Source organism: Sinocyclocheilus grahami, unplaced genomic scaffold (assembly GCF_001515645.1).
Source record: "Sinocyclocheilus grahami isolate Dianchi unplaced genomic scaffold, SAMN03320097.WGS_v1.1 scaffold177.1, whole genome shotgun sequence".
Classification (NCBI taxonomy): Eukaryota; Metazoa; Chordata; class Actinopteri; order Cypriniformes; family Cyprinidae; genus Sinocyclocheilus; species Sinocyclocheilus grahami.
Window position 1 is genome coordinate 1,046,143 of NW_015505356.1, and position 16,584 is coordinate 1,062,726.

General features: G+C 39.0%; 1 protein-coding gene across 1 annotated transcript in view; it reads right to left on the reverse strand.

The window, feature by feature from the left end:
* The window catches only part of LOC107593945 (agrin-like), a 299,089-nt gene that overhangs the window by 65,041 nt on the left and 217,464 nt on the right, over nucleotides 1-16,584 (reverse strand). The window contains exons 7-8 of the mRNA XM_016283847.1: nucleotides 15,074-15,280; nucleotides 1,792-2,013 (exon numbers count right to left, since the gene is read on the reverse strand). Of these exons, the coding sequence (XP_016139333.1) occupies nucleotides 1,792-2,013; nucleotides 15,074-15,280 (429 nt within the window). The remainder of the gene's footprint in view (nucleotides 1-1,791; nucleotides 2,014-15,073; nucleotides 15,281-16,584) is intronic.

A 16,584-nucleotide genomic window follows, 5' to 3' on the forward strand; every position in this document is an offset into this window, starting at 1 on the left:
GGAAGGAACATTGTTAATGTCAGGTACAGAACAGCACTTTCTGTGAATAGTGGTGAAAATTCCCTGGCGATTGATGCTTGGGCAAGGGCACCGGCTCTATTAGTCTGCTCCATCTCCTCCTAGTTTTTATTTACTGCCCTCTCACTCCTTCAACAGCCTGATGATTTTTCTTCCGCTTCCAGCTCAGTGTCTTGCAGGTAACCTATATTCCCCAACTGTGGCCAGTAACATTTCAATCACCAGTAAAAAGTGCTTATTTGCTGCTGACCTGTTGGCTGTTCTTTAATTTCCTTGCATATAAACATATATGTATTGGTTCTCAGAGGGGCAGATATCAAATACTCCATTACAACGGCAAGCTTTCCTGTAGCTGCACTACAAGGTCAGCTGCTACTCAAATGGGAGGGAAAAAATCAGACTAATAAACAACGTCAGTCATATCTCTGTCAGACTGCACCTGAGCTATAAAGATAAGGGCATTTATGAGTCTCCCCTCTATGCGGAGTGAAGAAAATTAAATGAAATTTGTGGGTGCATTGCTACCAACAACGACTCACATACAAGCTTTCATGAACAAATGCACACAAACACAGCTGGGGTCTTAGTGAGGAAGAGGCTTTGGTCTGAATGGGCCTGGATAATTAACGGTGATAATAATAGAATTCACTTGTGCTGGAGAGTGTGGCTGTGTACACAGCACTAAATGAACAACGTTTCCTTCCGTATGGTTAGCTGTTTGCAGCTGCTCTCTTTATTGCCCCTTTCCATTGACACCTGCTCCAGCGAGGGGCCAGACCCATCAACATTGCTGTGATGCTGTAATGGGTGGATTTTTAAAACTACAATGATTATTTCCAGCTGGAAAAACCAGGCCAATCCTGTTCAAGGTGGTTAAGCTTGTTTATGGAATACCACAGCAGTTTTTAGCTGATCAACGATGGTCTATCATCTCTAAATTGCTTGTCCAACATGATCTAGCAGGTCTAAACTAGTCTCACAATTTCGCAGTTCAGTTGAGTAAGCATCTAGAGAAAATTGGACCAGCTAAGAAAACCAGACTTATTTGGTCCCATCCAAACCTGTTTCTGTGGGTTAAATCTCTGTGGGTAGTTAAGCTGATGTTCCAGAAGCCTGTGAGGAGAGAGATATCACTCTCATATGTCATTTACTATCTGGCAACATATATAGCATGATAAATAAAGTGCAGCCGTGGCTTCTAGCGATCTGAGATGAATTTTACTGCTACCAAATGACCCCCGGTATCCATTTCAAACTCTTCACTGGAGGCATTGCCAATGCACACACATGTATAAACTGCAAACGTATGACACTTCTGTTGACACAATAGCTCCACCTCATTCTCTCTAAACTTAAGCCGACAGTGAAAGGGACAGGCTTTACAAAGGGCTCCAAGTTTAGAAGAAAAAGTCTCCTTAACATTCCCCTCCCAAGCACAAAGACAGCCATCGAAAATGATTTACAAGCCTTTTGTGAAAAACACACATAAACATGCGTTTGTTTGGAGGGCGAGCAGGCCTCTGCAGACTTATCTGGAGCATGCTTACAAAAGCCAGACAAAAAACCCACGACTCATGCAAACAATTACTGTGAAGGATCCTGCCCTCTTTAATTCTAACTTAAGTGCATCGTTTCAAAAAAAGGTTGTGGAGGAGGAAAATTACAGTCCTCTCTTGAAATATCGGTGGAGTGCTTAAGTGCAGGGGGTGGACGAGGATGAAAAGCAGTGAGGGAGTGAGTGGCATCAATGTGTGAGTGTGTGTGTGGACTCACCACATGGTCCTTTGTGCTGCATCTGTATCTGTTTCTGAAGGGCACATCCCATGGCTTTCATTTGACATGAGCTACTGTAAGCGTGCCCATCACTGCCACAAACAGGGTCTTGGTCCTGTGGACACGCGTCTGAGCACTCGCACACAGGCTCGCTGTTCTTAACCACACACACGGCTCCAAACTCGCAGGTCTTCTTCAGGCAGGGGCTCTCCAGGTTAAGATCTGCCCCAAAAAGCAGAGAAACAAGTTATCATTCTATTTAGATGAAGATGGGAAAGACCAGGAGGAGGGGAAAGAATAAAGGTAGCTAAATCCAGATGTCATTCTCCTTCCCAGTGCTTAATCAGGTTTCTCTTGACTATTACAAGAGTGACAGCCGGATCCTACTTTTAAATTGTCACATCCATGTTCCACGTTTACACCTTTGAGACACCAAAATTCTGCTATGCTTGTCTCTATATCAAACATTTCAGCATCTGGAGTGACTCCAGTTTTCCATTCACAGACAGTACAATAATTTAATAGATTTAATCCCTCATTTAAATGTGTTTTTGTACCCATAACCACTGCAGTGTGCATGTGAAATATCATTCCTCTTTTACATCTGTGAGACACCAAACCGTTGCTATGACCTCTTTATCAAACATTTCAGGATCTGGAGTGACTCCAGTTTTCACATATGGTACAATAATTTAATGGATTCATTAAATGCATTTAAAAGTGGTTTTCACACCCACAACCACTGCAGTGGGTATGCAACCTATGATTTAGTAGAAATAGTTGATTCTCTTTAAAGTTTTGGACACAAAACGCAACATTTTTTCTTAAACCACAACAACTCGTGGTCTGAGAAAATGTTATACGAACTGCTTGCTAAACAGATATGCACTCTGACTTTGCAGCTGTAAACATGCAGCCCATTAGAGCATCCAATCAGAACACTAACTACTCACATCTCATTTCATGCATCACTAACCAAGCCTCTCTCAACTACAGACAGAAAAAAAAAAGACAGACGAGTAAAACACAAAGCATCATCCCAGAAAAGGGAGAGTTCTAGTTAATAATTCAGTGCACTGGGCTACAGCACAGATATGAAATATGAACATGAAAGAGAGTAGCTGGGACTCTCAGCGGTGCACAGTAGTTCCACAGTAAGTTCATTAACTGCTGCAGTTAGTAGACAGAGGGCCGAGGGACAGTGGGACTGAACACAAGCCCTGTTTTTGATGCCAACACAGAGGGAAAGAGAACGTAGAGAACGAGAAAGAAGAAGTGGGTCAGTGGTGAACCAGCACAGCTCACTGTCCTCATTTCGCCCAATCAGGAGGAAGTTTTATTAAAACAGGTAAAAAATTAATGCACAAAAAGGATGGAGGAGGTTTCTAGGAGAGATTCCGTAGAAGCATTGACCCTCATTTCATTCCAAACCTGTATAATGTTCTTTCTGCTGTATAAAACAAAAAGAGATGTTAAGCAAAATGTTCATGCTGCTCCTTTCCACACAATGGAGTTTGATAGATTATATTGTATGAAAAATAACTGTGAATATCGTGCCTAATTTTTTTGTGTGTTCTACAGAAAGTCATACGGATTTGGCATGACATGAGGATGAGTAAATGTTGACATAAATTTTTTTTTTAGATGAGCTGGTTTTATAAACAAATGCACAACATGCTGCACATTTGTATGCTTGGGCTCCACAGCTGAGGGTTGAGAAATGCTATCATTTCCAAATAATATTACAGACACTCAGATACATTTAATACTGCACACAAGCAGCTATCATACCACCTTCAGATAAATCAAATACGCTCCTCTCTGTAAAAAATTACTTTCTTTTCCAACAAGATACGAACAAATAAAGGACAAAATAATGAGAAAAAAAATTACGTAATTTCGAGCTTCTTGAAGGGAGAAGAGATTTGCTGTACTCCAAAACACACTGAGCTGCTTAAAGAGGCAGCATTTTCAAGCATGCTAGTTAGAGCAATATGATTTTGAATAATAATTATTATTTTTCTAATAAAAAAAATTGTGATTAAAAATGCAATTAAAAAACAAACAAACAAAACAGTGCCAGGTTTGCTAAGCTTCCCTTATGAAAATTAACCACGGTTTTATTATAGTAAAAGTGTAGTAACCATGTTTTATTGGCGTATTGACTACAATTTGTATAGCCACAGTTTTACTACAAATATCATGGTTAAACTATGGTTAGTGTAGCAAAACCATGGTTAATTTGTGGTTCCCTTTCGTGGAACTTCGAACTGCATCCTCTAGGGGTCGCTATGGGGAACGCCTCATCGTGACCCGTGTCTGAAGCCTACATTGAAAAAACACCAACTTGTTTGGCCGGCGACAGCCATGACGTCACTACCGTCGCAACTAGTACAAAATAGGCGCCGGTAGCGCACATCATCACTTTCTTCGTCTTCACTGACCGTTCTGTTTGAAGCGTGCATTCCAAAAGCAAAGTAAGAGTATTTCTTTTCCTACTATGGCGAGCACTAGCGGAGCGTTTAGAAAGTGTGTACATCCGTGCCAGCGGTTCCTGACACCCGATGATTCACACGATCTATGCGTTGTTTGTTTGGGCGAGGAGCACGCACGCGATGTCTTCGAGGAGGCAATCTGCGTGCATTGCGAGAGCTTTTCGCTGTGGTTTAACTATCGTAACCATGTTTTTTTGGTTTCAAATGTAGGAAAACTATGGTTAATTTTCGTAAGGGTTGTTTGTAGGGCTGCATTTTTTTTAATTACTATTGATATATGATTTTTATTATTAATGAAGAGTAATAGAGTAAGGGTAGTAAGATATCTAGTAGGCTATCATTAAAATTCGAAATAAGTCAAACCTAGAATCCATTTCAACAAGCTAAGTGGAACAGGGACTGCAGATGCAAAATAGCCTTCTGGCTAATTCTGGCACATTGTGCATTTATGTATTGTTGATGTGCATTGTCCCTGTCAAATAAACCTGAAATAAATAAATAAGTAAAAATAAATTCCCCATGGCGTTGTTGATAATAAACTTAATTTTCAGTCAGTACTGAAAAATATCAATAAAAATAGTTCAGTATAAATAAAATCAACTAATACAAATCGATAATTTGGCTGTAAATTTAGCATGCTAACATCAAACTACTGAAATTGTTGTGTGGCGCTATTGCTATGGTGCACACACTATGTAGAAAGTTCTAAACTGGTTACTAACAAGATTCCATGGCAGTTAAAATGTTCTCTTAGAAGTTGACTATGTAGACAGAAGGCAGCTCATTAGGTTTAGCACTAGCAAACAGAGCTAAAGACTTAGTCTGTGCCTTAAATAATACTTAGCAAGAGTGAGACCCTCAGACAGTCTCAGGGCTGTAGTGAACTGCAAGAGGCTGGGGGGAAAGATTTGAACGCAACCCTTCTCTAACCTCTTCCTGGCGCTCACCTATAATCCCGCCTCACATCTGAAGACGGCAGCCAGGGAGAAGCGCATATCAAACACACATGAAGCACAGCATGCATCAAAAGACCATGATTAGTACTCCAAAGCATGTTTTTCATGATAGAATTCAAGCGGTGCCACACACACACATTTCTTTTAAACTCACACATGCAACTGCTCGGCTAAGCCAATGAAAATAAAAACAGAAGTGGGGAGTATAAGCAGGTTAACTTCCCGACTGCTGTGTTCCTGTGCCAATCTAAAAGTGTCCTACAGTAGAAGCTCCTCTAAGAGAACGTTTCCGGCTATAGATTTCTCTGCTGAGAACGAGAGCTTAAAATACGTCTTGAACTGGCACGTAACTGTGTAAACAGTGGATTGGTGCCTAATTTCATAGGCCTTGAAAACAGGCTTTTCCTCCAGATCTTCTCTCTCAGCGTCTCTCCATCTGTGCCTTCTAAGCAACCGGCTGGAGGACGGTGAGATCAGGCTCATCAGTAAAGCCCTCATGACCTTCAAAACACTTCAATGACCCATTTCCCAAGGCACAGGCTCCTAAAACCCGAACCGCAGCCTTCGATAATACTTTGTCCCAAGCCACCCTTTGTTTCCTTACAAAGATGAAAGAATCGCTCTCCTTAAAAAAACAAATAAAGAATACAAAATTTAGATATGAAAAGAAACGTTCACTTGTTCAGTTTCTCATTTTCAGTTTTTCGTCTCTAGGGGATGGGACAAAAAACCTTCCAGATTTAATAAGTCAAGGAAGAGAAAGTTCTCTGAGAAATAATGTAACATGCCGGCACGATTACATACTTCATAAAAAAAGCAGCCTGGCTTTGGTTATTGAGATGGCTTGCATAGTCTTTCAGTAAAAAATGAGCCCTTTTTGGAGCCTCTTTGAAATAGTGGGCTGCCATCCCCGAGGCCTGTGCTGCAGTGCCAGTCTTCAAGGACTCCAGCTGTAAGCTGGATGACAGCCATATGCCTCGACGGGACTGCCACTGAGACACAATGCACGTAGAAACGAGCGCATCTGATGTTTTTTTCAGAGGTTAACGTATGTAAAAGAAAGGAAAGCTGCATAAGTTAAAAAGTAAGTGACGATGGAAAGTGGTGGTGTACATTCATTAGGAGCCTGCGTGAGAGCTTGTGTGTGGAAAAGCGGGTCTAATAATGAGAAGGTGTGAAGAAATAGCGGGACTTGGAAGAGCTGTGTAATTGCCACGTTCAGGCCTGAGAATCCCCCACACCTCCAACCCCTGCGGTGTTATATAATATGCGTGATTTGGCTCCGCCTCCTGCTCTACATCCACACTGCAATTTTGTACTACATTATGCATTCGTACTAGTAGCGTTTAATTACTATTGCCACTGAAACAGGATGTTAAGGACTATTAGCACATAGTACGAGATTCTCCTATTGTGACGGCTTCACTACATGCTTTATCCTGACACGTCGCCCACCCAAGGGACACTCCCACTCACATTTCACCACTGTTATGTGCTATTTAAAGAGCAGGTCTCTTGTGCCAATGAAGATTTCTTTAACTTGGTTTTAAGGGCTGTCAGAACGCAAACAGTCAGCCAACACACACTTCAGGGGGTCTGGTAAGCTTCTTCAGCTCAGCTCTGGCGCAAACTTGGCGTACAGTGTGAACGCAGAGAATTATTCCTACGATCTGTTTCATGCACGCTCATGCATATGGAGATCTCCAGCCCTTGCATTGGGATTACAGGGCATGCGTGAATCATGATACAAATGAGTGTCTCCTCCATCTCTCTGCTCCCGCGCATCTTGCCAATATGAGAGGAATTTGCGAGTTTCGGCAAGCTGTGCGTGTCTCACTTTTTGTGTGTCTGCATATCAGAAGCAGCGACTTCCCCCGCCGCGTCCCCCTCGGTTCTGTCTTTCTCTCTTTCGTTCCCTACCTTCCACTTCAGCTTGAGGGGAAACATTTATAAGCATGTAGGAGAAGGTGCAAGGAAAAGGAAGAGAAGAAAATATTAGCATGACACAAGCAGTAATCCCCCCAGAGGCGGTGTTTGGTTTCTGAAGGAGTACTTATCACCAAACAATGGCTTCAAGGGCGTAGAAACTTTCTCCCCACGCATTAAGAATTTAACCAAGGAACTAATTCCATTGCCCTCCCCACACTGCAAGGGAGGAAAATGGATGAGGTGAGACACCGTGAAACTGGACAAGCAAGAGGAGCGGAAGTGAGAGAACAAGAGACAAAGAGAGGGAGAGAGAGATGGGAGGACAAAATAAACCACACAAAATATTAGCTTGCTATCTAATGTTGGACACATTGAAAATAGAGGGGGCTGGCAAAATTCTGAACTTCGGAATAGGCTTTCAGTTTGAGTGTGAATTTGAATTGAACTGGCTGTATCACATAGGATTTTGAATTTAAATTTAAATTGGAATGACAGGACGTGAAATGTACTTAATTGCAATTCAAAGAAATTTAACAAACAAATCACATAATCATTAATTTGAACATAATAAATAATAATGACTGATTCTTAATATGAAAATATATAATTATATTTATGATAAATTATTTATACATACTATTTATAAAATGTATAAATAATATTATAAATTATAATAAATGAAGTGTTCCTTCACCACGGTTTATTTAAAATAAAAAATATATATTGAAAATAATATTTACGTAAAAACAATCATAATAATCGAGCATTTAATACATTACATTTATTAAAAAAATAATGAATATATTATATAATCTTTATATATATATATATATATATAGAGAGAAATATCTAAGAATAATAATAATAATAATAATAATAACTTTTATTTATAGGCGCCTTTCAGGACACTCAAGGACACCATACAATATAAAACAAAGCAATAAAAAACATACAAAAAACGAACATCATAACAATACATTAAACAAGCAGATCAGATTGAAAGCTATTCTAAACAAATATGTTTTTATCTGAGCTTTAAAATGGAAACTGAATCCAGCTGGCGAATGTGCAAAGGTAAAGAGTTCCATAACTTCATATCTAAAAGCCCTACCACCAAAGGAACTCATCTTGAAGTTTGGAACAGAAAATAAGTGAAGAACAAAGTCTGGGAATGTTGCGTAGATGAAAAAATGTAGAACGTGAAATATTACAAATATGAGGACTAAACGAAAGCAAACCATCCAGTATAACCCCAAGACTTTTCACCTGGGCAGAAAAATTGACTGGGCAATTATCAATAACCAAGGTAAAGGATTGAGTTTTAGATAAAACAGACCTAGAACCCACAAGGAGGGCTTCAGTTTTATTGGCATTTAACTTAAAAAAATTATTAGTCATCCAGATATTAACATCCTGCAAACATTTAGTGAGGTCAGGAGGGGGATGAGAGACATTAGGTCTTGTAGAGATACATACTTGTGTGTCGTCAGCGTAAAAATGGAAATTAATACCATAAGAATGAAAAATACGACCAATAGGTAGAATATAAATGATAAATAAAAGCGGACCCAGCACCGACCCCTGTGGAATGCCATGATTAACTGAGACAGGATGTGAATGTGTATTCTTAATCTGCACAAACAGTTTTCTGTCACTTAAATAAGATGAGAACCAAAGAAGTGCATTATCAGCTATTCCAATGCAAGCCAGACGTTCCAATAGCACTGAATGACTAACAGTATCAAAGGCAGCACTAATATCTAAAAGAATAAGAACAAACAGAAAACCAGAATCAGCAGCTAGGAGAAGATCATTTATAACCTTGACAAGAGCTGTTTCTGTTCTATGTTTGGGTCAAAAGCCTGACTGGAAATGTTCATAAATGTCATTACTTTGCAGATGTGATTCCAGTTGAGCTGCTACTGTTCTTTCAAGTATTTTTGAAATAATAATAATAATAATATTAATTAAATGATCACACTTTGTGTATGAGAAAATTTATGCATAAGACATATTGAAAAAAAATATTTAATTTTGATTCTACTTCTTTAAATTCAAATTACAATTCTGCACCCAGTTTGCTACCTCAATTCAAATTCAGGAATTGAACTGGAATTTTGAAGTCATTCATAATTCAGTTCTGAATGACACAGAAGCTTGAAAACTGAGCACAGAGCGAGACAGATCCATGGATCCCTTCAGCAGAAGGGCGTCACACAGGCAGACGTTAAGACAAGCATTGCACATAGCACTCTGAACAGAGAAGAAAGGGGAGCAGAGGAGGATGAGGGAATGAGGGAAGACGAGGGGGAAGGCAGACGTGCATTACAGAAGCATGCTCTACAAAGAGCCTCCTAACAAACACACATAACAGAAACCGGTGAGGGCTTTCCAACTTACAACAGCGACCCAGATACAACCCTTCCTCCTCACACAGCGAGGTGCAAAGGTTCATGCTAATTATAATCATGCTACCCTGGCTCCTCAATCTTCTCGTCTAATTGGATTCATTACGCACATCTCACTAGGCCCTCCAAAGTTCAATGGGTGCTTAATATTGTTTTTGTTTTTTCCGAAAAGTATTAAAAAAAAATCAAAGTTTATGCCGTTTTCAGCAAGAGAGGCTAATCAAATAATCATGCAAATGATAAATATTAATCAGAGTGCGTTGTCACCTGGGGCGTTGATTCCCTTTTCACAGAGCTCTAGCTCAATGACAATGTCAGTAAGTCTAAGCCCATTGTTAGTCTTTATGAGTTACTGCCATGGGAACAGAGAGACAGACAGGGAAGGACAGAAAGCTGGTATATTCTACAAAGAGCCTCCTAACAAACACACATAACAGAAACCGGTGAGGGCTTTCCAACTTACAACAGCGACCCAGATACAACCCTTCCTCCTCACACAGCGAGGTGCAAAGGTTCATGCTAATTATAATCACGCTACCCTGGCTCCTCAATCTACTCGTCTAATTGGATTAATTACGCACATCTCACTAGGCCCTCCAAAGTTCAATGGGTGCTTAATATTGTTTTTGTTTTTTCCGAAAAGTATTAAAAAAAAATCAAAGTTTATGCCGTTTTCAGCAAGAGAGGCTAATCAAATAATCATGCAAATGATAAATATTAATCAGAGTGCGTTGTCACCTGGGGCGTTGATTCCCAGGCACCTCTTTTCACAGAGCTCTAGCTCAATGACAATGTCAGTAAGTCTAAGCCCATTGTTAGTCTTTATGAGTTACTGCCATGGGAACAGAGAGACAGACAGGGAAGGACAGAAAGCTGGTATATTCTGAGGGTCTGTTCACTTCACAAAAGCTATGAAACATCCTCCAGACTATAATGACAGCTGTATATTTAGGTCAGCTTCATTTGCAGGATCCATCTTGCTCAGCTTAGAGAAACGGGCTGCTTTCTTTCCTTATCATTAGGAGTCCATTACGGCTGGCACACCCACAGAGTTACGGAGTTCTGAAATTACATTGGATGGAGCAGAGCCATGATAATGCACAAAGATGATCATTCAAGGTCTCATAGACTTCAGTCAGAGCAGACACTGTATTTAATTTGAAGTAAATTAAAATGAGGCTGTGAAGGACAGAGACTGAAACCTGGAAAACATATTCCCAGTAGACATAGCACAAGTGTTGTGGAAATTGTAAAGACAAGCTTAGGACCTAATTTAGACAAAAACAGTACAACAAAAACAGTATATATTATCATCTGATAATACCATAGTACTACCATATTCTACTGTATAATATCCCGGTCATCACAGCATCATATACTGAATAGATTGTATTCAAATAGGGATGTTATGGTATTACCATATTGTACCATAACTATGCCATGCTTCTGTAACTTCCTGTGACTGCCCTCATAAGAAAATGCTAATATACAGCACAATATATGGGCCAATGGTGGCTAAATAAAATAAAATAAAAATATTTTTTTTTTCAATCAGATCAACTATGATTTGGCTAAAAACATTGTTGTAAAATAAATTAGAAATGTTTAGTGCAACAAGTATATTTTTTTAAAAATAATTATGGTTACAATGAAAGTAAAGAATAAATTATATTTAATTATTCTCATTATATGTACCAATATAACAATATCTTTTCTCTTTTCCTTTTTTTTTTGCATGAAAAATGCCATATGGAAACTTCCAATTGTCTAATGACCTACTCTTCATGAACTTAATGACAAAATAAAAAGCACATTCATCACAATGCTGCTCGATTTTACACTGGCAGCAAAAACCCTGTGAACTAAATATGAATATTCAATATAATCGCCCAACCCTATCTAGTATCCTTTTCTTTTTGTCACACCTAAAATGACTTTGACACAGGTGTTCTTAGACTCATCTGCTGCCTAACACATTCAAACAACAGACTGAAGCCAATGGTGGCTAAATAAAATAAAATAAAAATATATATTTTTTTTCAATCAGATCAACTATGATTTGGCTAAAAACATTGTTGTAAAATAAATTAGAAATGTTTAGTGCAACAAGTATATATTTTAAAAAATAATTATGGTTACAATGAAAGTAAAGAATAAATTATATTTAATTATTCTCATTATATGTACCAATATAACAATATCTTTTCTTTTCCTTTTTTTTTTGCATGAAAAATGCCATATGGAAACTTCCAATTGTCTAATGACCTACTCTTCATGAACTTAATGACAAAATAAAAAGCACATTCATCACAATGCTGCTCGATTTTACACTGGCAGCAAAAACCCTGTGAACTAAATATGAATATTCAATATAATCGCCCAACCCTATCTAGTATCCTTTTCTTTTTGTCACACCTAAAATGACTTTGACACAGGTGTTCTTAGACTCATCTGCTGCCTAACACATTCAAACAACAGACTGAAAAAGCCACGCTGACATTAATAAGACCTGAACTCTCTATACACTGCCATATTTTAAAGCTCCATCAACAGTCTGCAGGTAGACTTTCAGATGAGGAACCACAGTCTAGTCTTGTGTATCTTCAGTCCATTGTTCTCAAACTTTCTACTTTTACAGTGTTTTCTGTTTTCCCTAGGAGCTGCAGTCTCTTGTTGACCTTTCTCATTACTACACATTTCTTTGATTTTAGAGCGAATTGTGTCTCTCAACAAGCGCTGCTGACACAGTGACCCAGCTCTGCTTGCCTCCAAAGACAATGGGAAGCAGATGAAACCATGTCAGACACTGAAAAAAAACCTGACATGCTGAGCGTTTGAAATGACTCATGTACACACACAGCGTCTCTGCTATTGATTAGTGTGTAACAAGAGGCCCATTTAGAGGTTTTCCACTGTGGGAAAGGTGAGCTTTGTCACGCTTGAGTGTCTTCTAAAGGACCGAAACACACTTTAGTAAAACATAGACTTCACTTTGGCCCTTGTCAGTATTAAGGCAGTCTACAGGAAGCTAGCTGTTAGCATTCATATTCATGTGACAATCCTGACAACATCTAATGGGAACATGCAAACAAGCAAAACCTGGTCTGGATGGATATAACAGAAAAAAGAGAGAGAGAGGACAAAGAATGTGACAAAAGCAAAACAAGGCAACCAAGCAAAGCAACTTTGTTCTGCATACTGCGAGCAGGTGTCCAAAGCACAAGAATTTTGCTCATCAATGCTCCGTATCTTCCTCGGCATGAAAGGCAGTCAGCCTGGCTCAGGTCCGCCACAGAGCTTTTGATGTTTAATTAATGTTTGGTTTGCGGAATATGCAAATGTAAATAAATGTATTAAAACAACATACTGTAACTTGCTACCAGCAAAAGCCTGAAAGGACCAAAACAATTACTTTGTCAGAAATAATGAAATAAAGTCAAAGACATGAGCACTACTCCTCTTTACATGTTAATTTATGCATCTTTTCGCTGAAGACTGGAAAACAATCCTAATGAGTCATAGAGGCTGATAGTGAGAAGAGAAAAAATAAGAGAAAGGGAGGGAAAAAATAAAAGATGCATCCAGCGCTATAGTTGCCACATATGTGCTGCCAGGTAGTAGGACACACATTGCATTCAGAATAAATGAGAGGGATATTTCTGTACCGTTAAAATGTGCTCAAAATCAGAACCCTGCCAAAACAGCCCTGGATACACGTCCTATAATTAACACACTGTCCAGATCCAATTTTTTCCCTTTTAAGCCTTTTTTTAATAACTGCTGCAATAATTTTGAGGTGTTTTATGTATTTTAGTGTAAAGTGGAGAGTGGTGCACGAAACAGGCTACCTCTGAATTACTGTACTTGCACAGTATGTACTGAAGACTTCTTGATCGTCAATTTGGTAGATAGTATTTGGTATATTTGCCAGGTGCGCACTGTGAAAAATCATTTAATATTTTTGTCTTGTTCGCAAGTAAAAAGTGGTAAATATTAATAAAACAACTTCAAGATATTATTCATTTACTTGTATAAGAGAATTAAGATATTCTATAAAAATTAAACATATATAAAGATACAGATTTTTAGCTATGTTGTATAGGCCTACATGTTTAACACAAAAGTATATTTGATGCTTGTTGGTTAGTACAAGTACAATTTAACCATAAAAAGCAAAGCCTGACTCACTAGCTAAGTTGCAAATTTAACTTGTGCAAAATTGGAATATCGCATAAATCATTTGCGAATAAGCACCGTTTCAATCCAACGAGTCAAAGAGAACAAAATCACAACTTCCTGATAAACTGGCACTAAATATCACTAAGAAAAATAGCAGGAGACACTGAATATGCCTTTTATATACTGTATAGGAGGGAAGTACGCACTCGGACTCAAGGGAAAATGCCAAAGGGATGTGCTACACAAGTACGCAAACGTTTCAAGCAACACAAGCCTGTTTTCATAAACGTTCTTCTTCTATGGCCAGATTTCTTGTCTACATTCATGGTGGAGCAACAATCCAAAAAATAATCTTCACTGAGCAACTTGGATCATATCAACATATTTATATATGAAATATATATATATGAAAGGCAGCATATGGTTTAATGGCAGACATTTGACAGTTACACTATTGCCCTCTAGTATGGGAATGTATATGGGAACGCTCACTTCCACATTTTTGAGTTTTTACGTCTGCGTACTTGCATAGATTCTGTTTCTGTCCTTAAATGTAACAGAGGAACTAACATAGCTCCCTAGGGTGCTATATGCATGCATCCATGCAAACAGGTAGCGGGGCAACAACAGGGTCAGAACGATTGGGAAATTATTCATCCAGACAATCACAGCACTCGAAAAAAAGAAGAGCTCCATGACCTCACTTCCCCTCCAAATAGTGCCATGAGGACTGGAGCTGCAGGGAGGGCCACTCCAACCATCCTCCATCACGCAAACAAACACAAGAGACAGAGACAAAGAGGTACAGGTAGAAAAAAGACATCAAACCAGCCCATTGAGGGCCCCCTGAAGGAGACCCACAGGTCAGAATTCCAATAAGAAAGGTCAGAGGTTGAACTCTTCCCCGCTCACAACGAGTGATGTGTCCGGCGGTGACCCTGAGCAGACATCACACGGACAAAGACTGACAGAGAGACACACTGGAACAGAAAAAATAGTTTAAAGACAGCCAAAGACAGACAAAGGGGGAAATGACAAGACATTTGAACATGGAAGGACAGGCGTGGATGACTGGCACTGGAGGGGTGAGGACATGAATGAAACATGAAGTCAGTGTTTCATGTGTCATCAGAGCTGATGGCAGAATGAGAACGGCATGGAAATGAAAGAGAATGAGCACCTTCCACAAGAGTTTCCCACAGGACACAACCAAACACAAGCAGACATACAATGCTAATTAAACAACATCTATTTCACTAACATAAAATTACAAGAAAAATCTGTACGGAACTATCCCACAATTCCCCACACTCACCACAGGGCCCTTGTTGCTTGACAGGGATGCCTGTTTCGGTCCGACACTCTTCGAGTTTCCTCTCACAGTCGTTGGGGTATGTCTTTCCGTCCTTTCCGCACAGGGGCTTGTATGTGCCGTCACATTGTATGGGGTTGCAGGAACACCGAAACGCTCCGTTTTCCAGCAAGCACATGGCGTTGAACTTACAACCGTTCGGGCAGCCCCCTGGAGACCGGAGACACACGTATACATGCGTCAACAATGTGAAGAATGCCAGTAATCGTCCTGGTGCTAATCAACACTGACTGGAGGCATCTCTCTTTCTCTCTCTCTCAATCAGATATCGGATATTGACTCACTCAGGGGTTTTGAATTAATTACCGTGCCTGATTATTTAATCAATTATCTAATTCCATTCAGATTGATTTGGGGTGTTTTTTTTCCACTTATAAAGTTGTGTTAAGCTGTCACAGATGGGCCGTGGTGGTGCGTAATTACAGCAGCCTTTCATTTGTTTGAGAAAATTAAGAGACCTATTATGTTATTGTATAATCTGTGCTTGATTTATGTTTGATTCCATTATCTAACCTATCTTTAACAACGTGACATACATGCTGGTGAAATTAAGCTAGGAAGCTAGGAATGTAAGTGGAATTTCTGGAATTTCTGAACTTCTGGTTTTACTCCACATGAAATTGCTTTCACAACCCAATTACTTCCACAGTGTGACGTATTTGTGAGTAAAAAACATTATTTAATAAGAAAAAATCTAGGACAAAACTTGATTTCATCCATTAGGAATCGACTGGATTGCGAAAACTGGGAGTTCCACACAAGAACGGACCTATGAGAGATTGTGGAGGAGAATTTCACTCCTGAAACACATATAACACTACAGAATCATATCCCTCTGTGATACTTTGTATTGTCAGATCAAAAAATTAGCAAGTTATCATAATATTTTTTTCTAACTAATCAAAAAAAAAAAAGTTATTTTTTTAGTTAGCATTTTGTTACGCTAGAAGGCTAAGTTAGCTAATTAACCAAATATTACCAAAGCAAAAAATGTGAGGTGCCCAGATTTCTGAATGGAAACAGCTGACAAGTAAACATCCTAATTTTTGTGCTTTCATTTAGCCTTTAGTTTAGTTTATGTATACTAGTGTACCATAGTGCTAACCTGCACTAAATTAGGTATCTAGGTACTAGGTATCGCTTCTCCTTTAAGCACTGTGAATGCAGTCGGGAAGCATGGGTATCTTTCGCTCTCTCATATATATATATATATATTGTAGCGGATCAGCTCATGGGGAAATATGAATAATTAACCATAACTAGTTTGTTATGTTACATTGTTATATTTTGTGAAATACTGTTTTATTTTGTTATCTAGTATATGTGCAATGTGTATTGCTTCTGCTTTAAGCATTCGCGCTCAGTCTCACTGTGAATGCAGACGGGAAGCATGGGAGTGAGAGAGTAGGCCTATCGGTGTGTTTGTACTAATTTTGCCTCATACTACTCTTCTT